Source organism: Pristis pectinata, chromosome 9 (assembly GCF_009764475.1).
Source record: "Pristis pectinata isolate sPriPec2 chromosome 9, sPriPec2.1.pri, whole genome shotgun sequence".
NCBI lineage: Eukaryota > Metazoa > Chordata > Chondrichthyes > Rhinopristiformes > Pristidae > Pristis > Pristis pectinata.
In genome coordinates, this window is record NC_067413.1 from 10,582,359 (window position 1) to 10,600,015 (window position 17,657).

Consider the following 17,657-nt stretch of genomic DNA (forward strand, 5'->3'; position numbering starts at 1 on the left):
GATGCCAAAAGCCTTTTTTACAACCCTGTCTACTTGTGACTCTACTTTCAGGGAATTATGTATCTGAACTCCCAGATCCCTTTGTTCCTCCGCACTCTTCAGTGCCCTACCATTTACTGTGTATGTCCTCCCTTGATTTGTCCTTCCAAAATGCAACACCTCACACTTGTCTGCATTAAATTCCATCTGCCATCTCCTGGACCATTTTTCCATTTGGTCCAGATCCCTCTGCAAGCTTTGAAAGCCTTCCTCGCTGTCCACTACACCTCCAATCTTAGTGTCATCCGCAAATTTACTAATCCAATTTACCACATTATCGTCTAGATCATTGATATATACAACAAACAACAATGGCCCCAACACAGATCCCTGAGGCACACCACTAGTCACAGGCCTCCAATCTGAGAAACAACCATCCACAACCACTCTCTGTCTTCTCCCACTCAGCCAATTTCAAATCCAGTTTACAACCTTTCCATGGATACCCATTGACTGAACCTTCTGAACTAATCTCCCATGTGGGACCTTGTCAAAGGCCTTACTAAAGTCCATGTAGACAACATCCACAGCCTTACCTTCATCTACTTTCTTAGTGACCTCCTCAAAAAACTCCACAAGATTCGTTAAACACGATCTACCACGCACAAAGCCATGCTGACTATCCTTAATCAACTTTTGGCTGTCCAAATACTTATATGTCCTATCTCTCAGAACACCTTCCAATAATTTACCCACTACTGATGTCAGGCTCACTGGCCTGTTAGTTACCTGGTTTACTCTTCGAGCCTTTCTTAAACAATGGAACAACATGAGCTATCCTCCAGTCCTCTGGCACCGCACCCGTGGCTAAGGACATTTTAAATATATCTGCCAGGGCCCCTGCAATTTCTACACAAGTCTCTCTCAAGGTCCAAGGAAATATCTTGTCAGGCCCTGGGGATTTATCTACCTTTATTCGCTGTAAAGCATCAAGTACCTCCTCCTTTATGCTCTATATAATTGTAGGAAATGATTGTGTGGATCACCAGCTGCACAGGCATAGTGGTGAAAGAGGAACAAAAGCTATGGGATTTGACAAACAGCTTTTTACCATGAATTTGAATTTACCACAATACATGAATTTACCACAATATGAACTTGCCACTTGTATTTCACCTTGCAGGGTATACAGTAGTTGGCATTAGTTCTTGATGTTCTGTGAAACACGCAAACTAAATGCACGTGATTAAAGTTGTTCAGTATGATGTTTTATAAAATAAAACAAAAATACGAACACTGGTTTGTATTTTAGGTTCAGCTAATCCAGAATGGTTAGGGATATCCTTAAGGACTGACTCTATTGCCAATGTTTAGTTTTGTAGTTACAAGAAAGGAACACTTGTTTCCTTCTTTGAATGGAGAAAAAAGCAACTATAAGTATTTTTTCTGTGAAGGAATTCGTGCATGTTATGTGGGGAAAAATATAAGAAGGGAGGTCATCCATTTTGAACGTACTTCACATCCAACAATAATAGCAACAGTCATGTAACCAATACTTTAGAACTAGTGGATTTCTGTTGAAATGTAATCACTGTTAATATAAATGCATTGTTTTTAAAGTAGCTTCACAAAGCAAAATGATTGAATAATAATGATTTTGGTGTTCATAGAGGGAGTGATGTTGATTGCGAGAACCTACTGTTTTAATTTTTTATGTTCAAGCAAGAAGAGAAAAGTCGCTTGTCTTTGGCAAGGAATGATGAATTAAGGAGAGAGGAAAGTTAAAATATTTTTAGCTGAATGAAATTTCAAAAGGATACTCTTAGAAGGTGCAGTGAGTGCAGAGTGAGTGGCAATGGGAAACATGCATTTTGTCTATCACTATCTCTGCTAGTTTTGCTTGTAGCCATTCCATGAGATTCATGCTATGCAATAGTCCAGCTTCAGAATGATGCCCAGCTTTCATTTACGTTCACTTGTTCTACACTTGCTCTCACTAAGTTGATCTAATCACATCTTTAAAGATAAGTTGCTTCTGTGGTCCTGTAAGAGATCCAGCTGTCTCAGCCTTTCCTGCAGTTGTACATGTAAATCTTTTCTGCCCTATTCCAGTATTTTTTGTCGAATGCTGTTTTACGGACTGTTCATACGATTCCTGAGTTTGATTTTCACATTTTTTACTCTGTGTAAATTTGTTGCTATCTTTTATCTTTCCATTTGCAAATTTCTTTAATGTTTTACACTATTAAGTTCGTTGTGTTCCAAGAAATTAGTGCTTTTACTCCTTCCACCAAAATAAACAATTCCCAAATTGCAACATTTAATTTGCCAACGAGAATTCATCTGAATTCCCGTTCCTGACTAATGTTTGTTGTTCCTCTAGAAATTGAAAGATGAGGTCAGGCAATACCAGATTTGGTTACAAGTCTAATATGCCATGTCCAATTTCTCAAAGATGATAATTAAAAAACTTCAAGTGCTGGAAATGTGAAACAAAAACAGTGTTGAAAAAACTCAACAGGTCAAGTAGCATCTGTGTACAGGCAAACAGAGTTTAAGAGTCAGATTGAAGATCCTTCCTCAGAACTGAGGAAGAAAGAAAAAAGTTGCAGGAAAGATGAGTAGGACAAACAGAATATCTGTAATAGTTCACGCCAGGGTTGCTGTGTGGATGGGTTGTCAATGAGGCAGTTAGAGAGTGACAAAAAAGTGTGATGTGTTTCAAGTAGAAAGTTGGTGTTTGCTAATGGTGAGTAAAACAAAACTGAGCCAATATCAAAGATGGATTCCTTGCAACAAAAATGGCCAGTTCTGATATAGATAGAAAAACTGAGTTATCTGAAGTTGGAGAATTTGATATTGAGTCTGGGAGTTTGCAACACGCCCAGAAAGGAGATAACCTTGTGTTGGGCCTTGTTGCAACAGTGCGAGATACCACAGACGAGTCAGAATGGGATGGAGAATTAAAGCTTGGTTACCCCTGTGGACTGAACATGGGTGTTACGCAAAGCAGTCACTCAGTCTGTGTTTGGTTTCTCCAATGTAGAGGAAACCACATTATGCACACTGAATGCAGAACACTAGATTGGCAGAAGTGCAAGTGAATCGCTGCTTCACTTGAAAAAAATTATATGGGTGAAAAATTTATGTGGATGATGGGATGGGAAGAGATGGATGGACAGGAGTTGCAGTGGAAAGTGCTGTAGGATGGGGAGTGGTTGGTGGGAATGGAAGAGTGGGACAGGGCTTTGCCATGGGAACAGTCCCTTTTGAAATACTGAAAGAGGTGGGGAGGGGCCCCTGGTGGTGGGAAGGGGAGAGGTGAAAGGATAGGATTTTGCATCTGCTGTGGTTGCATGAGAAAGTGCCATGGAAGGCATGTCCTTAATGGGGAGTCATAAAGGGAATCGTCCCTTTGAAATACTGAAAGAAGAGTGGAAGGGTCCCTAGATGGTGGGAACAGAAGAGGTGAAAAGAGATTTTTTTGACTTAAGGAAATAGACAAGTTTGATTTGCTCATAGTATGTTGGGGAAAAAAAGCATCCACATACATATAGTTAAAAGGTTATTCTTTGTGTGAATGTTGTAACTAAAACTTCATGCAAGCTATTTCTAGGTGTGGAGTTGCAGTTCCATGCTATTTGCAATTTATTATATTCTAAGTTCAGTAATCATTTCCTTATTCCCAAAGAATGTTATCTGTGGAGATGTGCTTCTAAAGGTATGGCATTAAAGATGTAGAAAATAAGTAATGAAAGATTGATCACATTGTTGATGACAATCTTTATACTCCATTCAAACATTTTAGTAACATAAGATGAAGGTCTGATGAACTAAAACATAATGTCTAAAAAGAGAACCTAAACTCAAAACAGAAAAGTATCTAATTTTAGAAATACCAACAAAAGATATTGATTTTTTTTAAATATCTGAAATTGACAAAAATGATATTCCCCTTGAAATCTGAGCATAAGTAAGGAAAACCCAATTAGTTGGGTTCAGTTGGCTATACTTAGCTATCCCTAGATCAGAACAGGATGTCTCAGTATACCATCTGCAGCCTGTACTTGAATGTCTGAATTATGTGCAGGCCCTATTGTTCTCTAAATTCCAACCAGAACAACTTGGACATTTCTCTCTAGAGTCAATAAACTCCACTGATTTATAATCATTGGTGGAGACATGCCCAAGAAGTCAAATTAAATTGCTGCCAGTGTGTTCAAGAATAGAATCAGACAATTTATGATAACTCCTGTTTCTGGACAACTAGTATACTATGATGTACTGTGTGGAACAACTTGTCCACCAACCTGTGCCAAAATTTCTTAGACATTTTTAAGAATGTCTAACTAAGGAGGTGTGTTTATGTATGTAAAAAAAAAAGTGGAAATCTGTTTCTAAGAAGTGATAAATTTACGGGACATTTTGTTGAATTATTTTTTCTATTTAGATCATATTTTAAATCAAATAATTTATTTAAAAACAGCTGCACTTTATTTTCTTCACACTTCCTGTACAAGAAAGAAATATTAATTAACACCTAAATTGTACTCAAATTTGAGAACTACATAATTTCAATTTTTAATAATTTAATGTAGTTTCTGGTCTTCCTCTTTAGCAGTATAAAAGTAACATAATAGCTCTTGTTAATCTTGGACAATGTAGTAGTGATTTCTGCCATCTTTAGTTGATCAATTGCATTGAAAGAATGACAATAAAATACATCTTTTGAAAGCTTTAATATAACCTAGAAATGGAAATGTGCTGTGTGATTGAGATTGAAATTGTAACTGTGTACTTTCTCTTTTTGATTATTTTTGTAATATATTCGTTTACTAAGAAACTGTGGGGCCTAGGATATATTTTTTATTCTTTATGACTATATATGTTATTGTCCTCCCGATCTCTTTGTATTATGTGTATAGTTACTGAGGTTATATGTATTAATCTGTATTAATATGAAAATTAATAAAAAGATTGAAAAAGAAAAGAAACTGTGTACTTGTCCTATTACAGGTGCTGCACAAAGTGAACTCCAGCATCTGTATGGTGGTTGGCAGATAGTGGTATCAATGATTGAACCTTCTGCTGCGTGAAAAGAATTATGTATGCTGAGAGTTGGTTTAGTTTAAAGTATTTTCAGTGTCCATAGGTTTAGAATTGATTGTTCAGAAGCACTCAACATCAGGATGAATTTCAAAATAAATTGTGCTGAATGTTTGCAATGTTGGCCAACTGCACCCGAGTTCCTCATTTATGAATAATGCCGCTCCAAAATTATGTGACACATGGTGAAATCAATTTCACAACTTCCCATGCTAGGATTTGAATTTATGTATGGATTGTTCAAGTACCATAAATATACTGCTGCACCTATAACTTGAGTCTATAGATGATGTGGTTCATTTTAAGGGAATGATTGAAGCAACTATAGTAACATTTAAATCCATTTTAATAGTTTTATGTCCTTGCAAACCATGCTCTATAAAATATAATGTACTTCAGAAACAGCTTAATGTGATTCACTTGCAGTTATTTTGAAGTGCATTTCACTTACATAGACAATTGTAGCTGTTCTCTGCATGACATAAACAGCCATGTCTAGTTTACCTCTTATTTGGCAGTCTGGGGCAAAGTAGAGAGCTCCTGTTCTTAACAGCGCCAGGGTATCTTGAATATTCACGTGAAACATCAGAAAAGGTGTATGCAGTACTTGTTTTCATATCAAATCTGAAGGACAGCACCTCCAATAATAAAACCTCCTCTTAGCATTACATTGGATCTCCAGTCTCCAATTATTGTAACTAAATTTATTCTTCATGATATTAGAAATGGTTTATTACATTTCAGTGAGTCATTTGGGTAAGATGAATACAAGGCATCAACTGCATGGAAACTTTTACAGCTCAAAATTTACGTCAAAGTCGAGTTTATTGTCGAATGTACAAGTACATGTATGCGATGAAAAAGTTAGTTACAGCAGCATCACAGGCACATAGTGTCATATAAGCAGCATTCACAAGAAAAACAAACAAATTATACACAATATTTACAAGAAAGAAAACAATTAGGACAGCTAAAACATAGTCCATTTTAGTTCAAAGTGGTCATAGTGTTGCTAAACTCTGGTGATTAGGGTTGTGCTGGTTGGTTCAAGAACTGAATGGTTGAAGGGTGGTAGGTATACTTGAACCTAGTCATGTGCGACTTCAGGTTTCTGTACCACCTGCCCAATGGTAGCTGTGAGAAAATGGCATGGCCCGATCTTTGATGATGGATGTTGCCTTCTTGAGGCAGCACCTCCTGTAGATACTATCAATGGTGGGTAGGGATATATTACTCTCTGCAACTTCTTGCGTTCCTACGCCTTTGAATTGCCATACCACCATGATGCAGCCAATCAGGATACTTTCAACAGTACATCTATAGAAGTTTGTTAGAGTGTTCGGTGACAAGCCGAACCTCCCAAGAAAGTAAAGATGCTGGTGTGCCTTCCTTGTGAATGCGTGTATGTGCTGGGCCCAGGACAGGTCATTTGATATGTTAACACCCCAGAATTTAAAGCTGCTGACTCTGTCCGATGCCGATCCCCCCAATGCAGACTGGAGCATTCTCGCCCTTCTTCCCCTTCCCGAAGTCAACAATCAGCTCTTCAGTTTTACTGATGTTGAGTGAGAGGTTATTGTTGCAGCACCACTCAACCAGTGTCCCGTCTTGCTCTGGTGAGCTGACTCATTACCACCCGTGATTCGTCCAATAACAATGGTGTCGTGATATGTGATATTATGCTCTGAATACCTGTGATAACTCTGAAACGAATTTATATTAAATTTAAATAAATGGAGAGTACGTTGAAGGGTGCCTTTCATATATTTAATGCTTGCCCACTTCAGTAAAGTGATATAATATTCAGGTGGCATTGTAAGTGTCATACTTTGAGGACAATGTACCTATTAATGAAATCATTTGAAAATTCTTTGTGGCTTCATAACAGAAGTAAGTCATTGCTCACAGCTTCTGTTTACATGGTACCACAAGTATACAACCATTGGCATATTTCTGTTTGTACTGCTCTTTGTCCCAGCAATCTAAACTAATGATAATATGCTCATATATTCAAATAATTCAATGTATTTTTTTCACAGAAAGGGTCTGTTGGGGAAGGCCAGCGTGTATTACCTATTACTTTGTGAAGGTCGTGGTGGGCCATATTTTTGAATTGCTGCAGTACCTCTGGGGTTGGGAGTTCCAGGATTTGGGTGAAGATATGATGATATATTTCTAATTAGTGATAATATACAATTTAGGAAACCACCTCAGTTCAGGATCATTTAGGGATTGACAATAAATGCCAGTGTTGCCAGTGCTGTTCTCTTCTGAGACAGAATGACAAAAAAAGAGTTATCTGGTTCCCATACCTCTCAACTGTTTCTTTTGGAGTGAATCACATCAGCTGAAGACCATCATGTGTGATAGTTGGGTCATCAGGAGGAAGCTGAAATGAATCTCCCACTTGGTACTTAGGCTGAATGTATTTGTAAGCATCTTATCCTTGGAAATCACATGCTGGGCTTTGCCATCAGGTGGGGTTGCATCTTGTTTTTGTTCCCCTCAAAAGCTGACTATCCCTTGTGACAAAACATTCCATACTTTTACAAACTAATGGGTAAAATTATTCTTCACTATTATAACCAGGTCACAATTCGAGGAAACTATTATAACCAGGTCACAATTCGAGGAAACTGAATAGTGTGAGTCCATTTAACAATCTCAAGATCTCAAGTGAAAATAATCCCAATGTACAAGATTTTATTCTTGTTAATTTGCTCTATATACTCTTTTTGTTTTAATACCCTCGCTATAATAGGCACCACAGCTTACAAACGTAGTTTTGTTCTTGAAGGGAGTGCATCGTAGTGGATGTTTACCAGAATGTCACCCAGACTCCCAGGGTTGGAATAAATGGTTGTATTTCCCATATTTGTAAAGCTGAGCAGTGATATGCTTGATGTTATCAAGATATTGAGAATAGGTAGCTGTTACGAACCAGCGACAAAAGAAACACACTGAGTCACGATTCAGTGTTAAAAACTACTTTATTAATAACTACCTATGATAATAAGAAAAATAAAAGTAAAAATGTTAGGATGTTAGAAGTAAAAATGTTAAACCTTGAACATTAACCCCAAAACTAAACTCGTCGTGTGTGTGTGTGTGGCAAAGTCCCAAACTCTAAGTCCGGGAATGGTTCTTAAAGTTCAGTTCCGCAAGCCATAAGGTGAAACATGAGCAAAGGCTTCTTCAACAACCACAGTTGTCTGAAGATAAAACGTAGATGTAGAGAACATAGAGAGAATAATTATGAAATCCAGATGTTCCACGATGGAATCCAAATGACACTTCAGTGTTTACTCGGTAGTGACTTCCTCACCCCGAAAAGCATGTGAATAGTGGCTGTCCACACAAATACCCGTTTCCCTCTACAGGTCAGCAACAAAGTGAACTCCCCCAGATTACTCCCAATTTCCATACATGGATTGTAGTAACAGACACAGTTACTGTTTCTCATCCATTGATAGAGAAACTAGCAGGCTGGTGTCTCTCTCTCTTTTCTCTCTCCCTCTCCTCTGACTGACTTCGACTGACCTCTTCAACAACGTCATTATGTCCTTTATCTTCTGTTGACGTAAGCACGACACACACACACACACACACACACACACACACACACACACACACACACACCACTATGCTCTATCTTAAAGGGACATTCACCAATAGTAACCTAGTCTGTAACAGTAGCACACATTTTAGAGCCATTTGGACTGCAGGTTTATGTATATAGAATTGGTGCGCAGGCCAGCTGTGATTTACATTGCAGAACAGGCTTGAAAGGTCATAGAGTTGTACAGCACAGAAGCATGCCCTTCAGCCCACCATGTCCATGCTGACCATCAATAACCTATATATTACTCTCATTTTCCAGCATTTGGCACGTAGTCTTCTGTGTCTCAATGATTCAAGTACTTATCTAGATAATTCTTAAATGTTGTAGGAATCTCTGCTTCCAACAACCCTTCAGGAAATGTGTTGCAAATTCTAATCAGCTTCTGGGTGAAAAAAAATTCTTTCTGAGATCCTCTCTAAAACTTCTATCCCCTTTCTTCAATCCACACCCTCTGGTGTTAGATGACTCTGCTACAGGAAGAAGTTTCTTTTCATACAGTCCCCTCACAATTTCGTACACAACAACCCGAATCTGTGCAGTCACAGCCTTTCTGTAGGGTGGCTACCAGGATTACACACAGTGCTCCAGCTGTGGCCTAACCTACACTTTATATTCTATGCCCTGGCCAATGAAGCACTTTAGCACATAATCTTATCTCCCTCCTGGACCATTGAACATCAAGTCATTGATCTCATTTCCTTGAGATCTATAATTCTCAACATAGAAGGGCACACGTGGTCTTTCCAGATGAAGCAACGATTCACTTGCACTTTATCCAATTTTGTGTATTGCACTTGTTCACAACGTGTTTTCTTCTACTTTGGAGAGACCAAATGCAGAATTGGGTAATCACTTTGAGGAGCAGCCAAATTCAGCTCGTAAGGAGTAATCCTGAGCTTCCATTTGCCTCCCACTTTAATTCCCTGCCTCGATCTGACCTTTCTTTTTATGGCTTCCTGCAATGTTATGAGAGATCAAATACATACCCGAGGAACAACACCTCATCTTCATTTTGGTGCATAGTAGTCCTCCGGACTTGATACTGAATTCTTCAACTTTAGGTAATTTGCTCTTTCTTTATGTCTGTATCAGAGCTGGCCATTTCTGCCTGTCATTATTTTGGTGTAGTTTTTCCTCTTTCTATTAGTACATTCCGGCCTGTGGGACACATCTCTGCCTTGTTATTAGCAACACACAATGCGGGCAAAGAAACATAAGGCTTTTAACTGGCACATAGTTTTCACCTTATCTGAGATCTTCTTAGTTCTACACATTCTTCTTTCCCAGATCTGACAAAAGGGCTAGGAACTAAAAGTTAACTCTCTCTACAAATGTAGCCTGACCTGCTGAGTGTTTCCAGTATTTTTTTATTTCAGATTTCAGCTTCTGCCATTACTATAGAATTTCATCTTTTGTTGAGAAGGTTGGCAATTCTGTTTTGTCATATTAAAAATGATTATTGAACCATTTGTAATCAATAGTTTAACCTTTACTACTACTTCTGCTGTACATATGTGGTACAAGTTTCTTCATCAATTTAAACTTGCCCTCTTTCTTTATTCATTATTTTTTGTTCAGTTTTTTTTATCAGCAGTGGATGAAAGGCAAATTATCTTAAAACTGTCTAGTATGAATTTGAACAAAACAACTGTCAGTGTAGATTTAATTGTAGGATTTTTTTGTTTTAGGTAGTAGTGGATCTGATTCAAATGAGATTCCAACAAACTTAATATAAATTGTATCCATTTCCAGTAGTTTATCTGGTTATTCCATTCACACTTACAGCAGGAACTACTTTAAAGAATATCTTAATCCATGTTCTGGTTCATAAGAATTATGCACATTTACACAGTTGTGTACAAACTAGAAATGTGCTCTGTGAAGAAATGCATCTCTGCATGTTACTTCACCAAACTGAAATAGAGAGTCTCTAGTTCCATTTGTAGGCTGCAGATCTGGCTTATCTCATGCACTGGTAAAAATGCTAGGCATGATCTTTGTTCTGGACAAGGCAAAAAGTAAGCCAACACTTCTTCATTTTATAATGACTATTGGTGGAAAAATTTGTGCAAGTAAATGATATTGTCTGAATTAATCTAGTTACGTGTTCACAAGCAGTTGAATAATATGCTCTTTTGAAAGAAGTTGAACTGTTTCAAAGAACTGGAATAGTACTTGCAGAATTTCACTGTTATATGTGTCTACAAGAAATGGAGAGTATATAGAATTTGTACTAACATACAAAACCACTCAAATCTCTAAAGCAATCTTAGCATCATGTATTCACTTTATATTTAATGTTGCATGACTTTATAGCAAGGCTTATAAGGATACAGTCCTAATATGGGCAAATGGGATTAGTGTAGATGGGCAAAAAGGTCAGCATGGACATGATGGGTGGAAGGGCTGTACAACTCTATGACTATATGTGGCGATCTGGTCTGTGAAGATGAGTGAAACTTGAGAAATTAAGTAGAAAATGATCTCCCAGTTAAGAATCCAGTTAGAAAAGATTGTGGGTCTATTTGCAATTCTAAATTCACCTGTACTGCAGAATTTCAAGCTAGAGTTGCATACTTTTTTAACTACTTGAAGCTTTGTGGATCTGGAGATGGCATAAACCTCTTGATCAGAAGTACCTCCTTGATGCACTTCTTATGGGTTTCCACTGTTGCTGTGATAATTGAAAATAGTTGACAATAATACAAGGAAAATTGCTTTTCAACTTTGAAATATTGAATTTTTGTGGTGTTTCTGTGGTAATCAGCAGCAATAGTCATCACAGTTGATGATTTTATCATTTTTACTGTTAGTCCATGATGGAAATCCTTTCAGAGTTATGAGCAACAATTGAAGAATTCTTTTTCTGATCATTCACTCCAATATATACATTCGACAGACTGTGTGTGAAGATCTCTGATTATGTTGGATTTGAGTTGACTTCTCAACTATTTCAAGCAGGCTATTAAAAAAAACTCCTAGAGCTGAGCATGACTTAGTTCATTTGTTAAAGTTTAATTGGAATAACTAGTTTGTTTGAAGCTCAATGATTGAATTTTCTGTAACTACTTAATACATTCATTAAATTATTCACCACAAAATTATTGGGTATACTGGATGTAGATCCTGAGTATAATATGTTGGTGTTCTTTAATGTTCTTTTCACTCTCCTTTTCCACCTTCTGGACTATCTTCTTCTGTACATTGTAAATTAAGATCACAACTTCCCATGGCAGAAGTCATTCATTTCAAAGTTTTAAATATTGAAATTTGGTTGGTAAGTCAAAGCACTGTTTGTATTTCTGAACATAGAGCATTACAGCACAGGAACAGGCCCTTCGGCCCATGATGTCTGTGCCAGTCATAATGCCAAATTAAACTAAGTCTGTCTGCCTGCACATGATCCATATCCTTCCATTCCCTGCATGTTCCCATGCCTGTTACATACCTATTAAATGCCACTAATATGTCTATTGTTTCTGTTTCCACTACTACTCCTGCCAGTGCGTTCCAGGCACCTACCACTCCGTGAGTGAAAAAAAAACTTAGCTGGCATGTCTCCTTTAAACTTTCCCCCTCTCACCTTAAAGCTATGTCCTCTAGTATTTGACATTTCTACCCTAGGGAAAAAGACTCTGACTATCTACTCTATTTATGCATCTTATAATTTTATAAGCCTGTATCAGGTGTCCCCTCAAGCTCCGATGCTTCAGAGAAATCCAAGTTTGTCCAACCTCTCCTTATAGCAAATGCACTCTAATCCAGGCAGCATCCTGGTGGACCTCTTCTGCACCCTCTCTGAAGCCTGTACATCCTTCCTGTGATGGGGTGATCAGAGCTACATACGATATTCCAAATGCGGCCTAAACAAAGTTTTTTCTAGCTACATTGTGACTTACTGACTCTTATACTCGATGCTCCAACTGATGAAGGCAAGCATGCCATATGTCGTCTTGACCACTCTATTTACTTGTGTTCCACTTTCACGAAGCTATGGACTTGCACCCCAAGATCCCTTGACATCATTGCTCATAAGGATCCTACCATTAACTGTACTTTCCCCTTAGATTTGACCTCCTAAAGTGTAACACCTCACACCTGGATGAGACTCCATCTGCCATTTCTCTGCCCATATATGCATCTGATCTATATCCTGCCATGTCCCTTGACGATCTTCACTATCCACAACTCCACCAATTTTTGTGTCATCCACAGCCACTAATCAGCCACTGTACTGATCCCTGTGGAACACCACTGGTCCCAGACCTCCAGTCAGAATAACACCCCTCCACCACTGCCCTTTATCGTCTTCTATGGCCAAGCCTGTTTTGAAACCAATCAACCAAGTTACCATCGATCCCAAGCATCTTAATCTTCTGGATCAGTCTACCATGAAGGACCTTGTCAAAATCCTTACTATGCGAATTTGCATTTCTCACCAAACCACTTAACTAGTAGATCCTGTACATGACTTGGTTTAATATTGAATATTAAGCACTGGTCACATTTTCATGAGTATACCATTATTTACCTTGCACTGCAAAGTCAACTGAATTATGGCCTCCTGAGATTTGTATTTGCTTTTTTTGATGTCTTTGTAATCTAAATGTCTCTGAAATTAATGTTCATGTCTATAGGTAATGAAAAACAATTTGTTTTCAATTTTTCAGGAGTTTGCCTAAAGCGACACAGGATGGGAATGGAAAATGCTTGTGACTGAATCCTGGAGAAGACACAGTGGCTATAACTTCATGAAAGGACGTCTGTTGGAATGATTCTTTATTCTACTATGACTTTCAAATTGACCACGGCAAGATTCTTGTGGTTTAGTGGATAATTGTCTGCTTACAAAACTTATCAGTTTGGAACTTCGTTTATTTGTACATTTGCTTCTAAAGATTGTTTGCAGATGAACCGCACTACGTTTAGAAATGGACTGTCAGGACCTGCAGTGGAAGTATCTTGGTTGCTTCCTGCCTGGTTTTGCCCAGTAAGGGCAGGTTGAAGTTGGAATTGCAAGCATTGCTTGAAAAACAGTATGCAGGAAGCTGGTTTTCAAGCTACAAATGCTTTAAAAGGTATGTATTTATTATAGATTTACTGTAGGAAATTTCCTATTGGGAGATCACCAAACAATGTCTTTCTAGATTACTTATGGGCAAAAAATATTTAAAAACTGAAATTTCATTGCCATTTGATTGCATTTTGAATTTAAAAGTCCCCTTGACTGAGTAATCCATGGGAAATTGTTTCATCTAGCAAATGGATGATAACTTGATGACGTGGATTAAGCTAGTTGGCAAATTAAGGACAAGATAATTTTTTTAAAACAAAGTTTTGTCTGGAGTTATCTTACTCCTATATTAGAATATTACTTAAAAGCAAACATTTAAGGGCAATGGGGAAAGAGCTGGTTAGTAAGACTAATAGGATAACTCTTTGAAAGAGCTAGTAGAAATGTACTGGGCCAAATGGCAAACTCCTTTGGTCTGCTATGAATATTTGAAGTCACAGCATGGGTCCCAGAATGTTGAAATAAAGGAACATGTTAATATTTTCTTATGATAGCTGGCTGTCTTTGCATTAATTATGTACCCATTTGTTTTTTGCATTTTCTGGGTTAGATGAGAAAGCTCATGGACCTATAAATGTTAGCACAACAGCTGGGCTGAATGGGCTGTTTCTGAGGTTCAACTGTTGAATAAAACTTGGTCTTGTAAGTAGGCTGGTGAAGGCATAAACTTTTATCCAACAAAACTGTAGAATATTATTAGCTAAGTAGCTGATCCATTAGCTTCCATAATCCATATCTAATATATGTGCAAGGGATATACCTGTTCTTGGAATTGTGATGTGATGATCTAGTTATTTAAAGGTTGTAATTCTTCCACGACCTCGGGACTACAAAGTAGTGTGAGTAATTTTTTTAAAAATAGGACTAAATTCAAATTGTCAATTATCTGCATCACAAACTTCACAGATTATTAATAAAAGTGTACTGAGACTTGGGTGTTGCAGTACCTGAAAATTAGGAATTCCTATAAAACTAAATGCCAGAAATTTGAAATAAAACAGAAAACCTATAAAGTCTCAGCAGATTGGGCAGTGATTGTGGATAAGAAACTGTAAGCATTTTCAGGTCAATGACTATCCGTCAATTCCAATGAAAGAATGGAAAGTCTTTGACTGGAAGTGAAAAGTCTCTAAGAAAATATGTGTTTGAATATTATAGAAAATAAATAAAAATGAATTTGTGTGCCCTATTTCACAAATTCATTAATTTTGTTTGTCTACTGCATGTTTAAAAGCTGTATGTGATGAAAGTGTGAAATAAAACTGCAGAACATTACAGGCATTTGCCCATACTTACCTTTTGCATGTTTAGCTATCTTTCTTTCCCTCAAGCAACTTGTGGTCCCCATCATCCAAGCTTTTAAATTGTTGCCCTGTGATTTTATCAATTCTTGGTGCCTCTAGCCCTATCTGTGTATTAATTCACATGGTGGCTGCTGCTTCATTAATTCACATGGTGCACCACTGTTCTATTAATTAGACTTCGTGTGTTAGCTGCTCCATAAATGCATTCATTTACCAGTGCCTATTATTCTATTAACCTATTGAATTCTTAGTGAGTCCACAGCTCCATTTGTTTTGATTTATTGATCAACTGATGCCTACTGCACAACAGTTACTGACTCCCGGGTGCCTGCTTCCCCATTAACTTTTGGATTCACTGTTGTGGAATTTACATTGATTTATGTGCGAGAGGCATAAGTCTTTATTAATTCACTTATATAATTATTGTTAATTGGTTGGTGCCTTGTGATTCACTGTATGATTGATTTGGTGTACTTGTCACTTATGATTTTATAGTACTTATTTCTCCATTACTTTGTCAATTTGTTGTTGCCTGCGGCTCTATAAATTTATTGATGGTGTGTTTGCTACTGTAAATGTATTAACTAACCAGTGCAATATTGCTGCATTCATTAGTATCATTTTAGTTTTGTGGCTTGTGCTGATTTTTGTTGGTTGGATTTTCCTGTTGTGCTTGTTTTAATACTCTACAATCACATCTTAGGATTTAGGTTCTCTTTTGATTTTTTATCTCTTACATTTTTTACGTTAACAGTTTCTGTTATCGACTATAAGTGCATTGTCATTTTTGTTCCAAAAAATATGGCATTTTTCAATACTGCTATGTCCTGACTTAAACAAGTTGATTTCATTTACTGTAATTGTATATAAATGTGGAGAATAACATCTCTCATTGATGGGTATGTTTTAGCAGGTGCATCAATACAGACATACTGACACACTCAGACATGTGCCACTTCTGCTTAGGTAGCCCTTTGGCAATGAGGATGACTTACTTCCACAGAAGGTGTCTCACAGGGCAGGCAGTTGGATGGTTTGTGTGGTGGTGAGCTTCCTTCATGTTTGAGTGGGCATGGGTCACAGCTTTCCAGGTGTCATTAGAAATGTGACAGATTGTCAAGGAAATTAGTACATCCTTGAATCTTTTCTTCTGTCTGCCTGTTAATGTTTTTTCTACAGTAGAGCGCAAATGTTTGGTGTCGGGCATTTGAACAGTGTGGCTTGTTCAGCTAGTTAACTGAGTGTAACAGTGATGGGGATGTTGACCTGGGAGTAGACACTGCTGTGAATTTGTGTATTCTTCCAGTGAATTCGGAGGATTTTGTGTAGAGACCGTTGGTGGTATCTTTTCAATGGCTTGCCGTGCCTGTTGTTGGTAATTCAGGTCTCAGTTGCATATAGGGATCAGTATTGCACAGTTAACAGGGTCTGAGGTCTTGATCTTTAAATACCCTTCATCTCAAACAACCTTTGCTGAGAGGTGGCTTCCGATTTATGGGAAATCATAGAGTCATATGACATGGAAACAGGCCATTTGGCCCACCACATCCACCCCAGCCATAGGCCATCTATCTGCAATAATCCCATCTTCCAGCACTTGACTTGTAGCTTTGTATGCCTAGGTGATTTAAGTGCCCATCTAGACATTTAAATGCTGTTAGTGGTTCTGCTTCCACCACTCCAGCAGTGCATTGCCTCTCTCTGGATGAAGAAGGTCCCCTTCAGATCCCCGCTAAGTGTCTCACCCCTTACCCTCAATCTATGTCCTCTGGTTTTATCCACTTCTGAATTGGGGAAAAGTTTCCTGCAGTTGACCCTATACCCCTCATGATTTTATATCTTCCTGAGCTATTTCCATTTGTTTGCATTTGGCCCATATCCCTCTAAACCTGGTGAATGGGTAGGTGGGTGAACAAGATCTATGGAGTTTGCAAAGGGATATAGACCCAAGTCAGTGAGCAAAAGTGGCCAGATGAAGTATATTGTGGGAAAACAGGAATTTATCTGGTTTGGAATGAAGAATGAATTTCTTCCTTCCCTTTTCCTGATTTAGAGCTATTTCTGGGATATTACTCATATCCTGTGTAGTGAAGATATGAATGCAAGATAGCCATTTAATTCATTTGCCTTCTTTTAATTTCCCATAATTAATTCTTCAGACTCAATTTATATAAATGACTTGGATGAAGTGATGTGAGGTATGTCAGAAAGCTAGGTGGGGAAAGGAGGTGACACAAGAGACTGCAGATGCTGAAATCCAGAATACACAAAAAGCTGGAGAACTCAGCGGGTCAGGACTGATGAAGGTTCTCAACCCAAAACATCAACTGTCCATTTCCCTGTATAGATGCTGCCTGACCTGAGTTCCTCCAGCTTTTTGCGAGTTGAGTTAGGGAAAGAAGTTGTGAAAAGGACATGAGGAGGCTACAAAGGGAGAAAGATAGGTTAGGTGAGTGTGTTGTGATCTGGCAAATAGAATATGATGTGGAAAAATGTGAAATTGTACATTTTGGCAGGAAAAGTAATAAAAGAAACTATTATTAACTGGAGAGAGATTTTAGTGCTCTGGCTT

General features: G+C 37.9%; 1 protein-coding gene across 2 annotated transcripts in view; it reads left to right on the forward strand.

The window, feature by feature from the left end:
• The window catches only part of ldlrad4a (low density lipoprotein receptor class A domain containing 4a), a 199,850-nt gene that overhangs the window by 32,923 nt on the left and 149,270 nt on the right, over positions 1 to 17,657 (forward strand). For both annotated transcript variants that reach the window (XM_052022823.1, XM_052022822.1), the window contains one exon: positions 13,378 to 13,785. In XM_052022823.1, coding sequence (XP_051878783.1) covers positions 13,746 to 13,785 — 40 coding nt within the window. In that variant the 5' untranslated portion in view covers positions 13,378 to 13,745. The remainder of the gene's footprint in view (positions 1 to 13,377; positions 13,786 to 17,657) is intronic.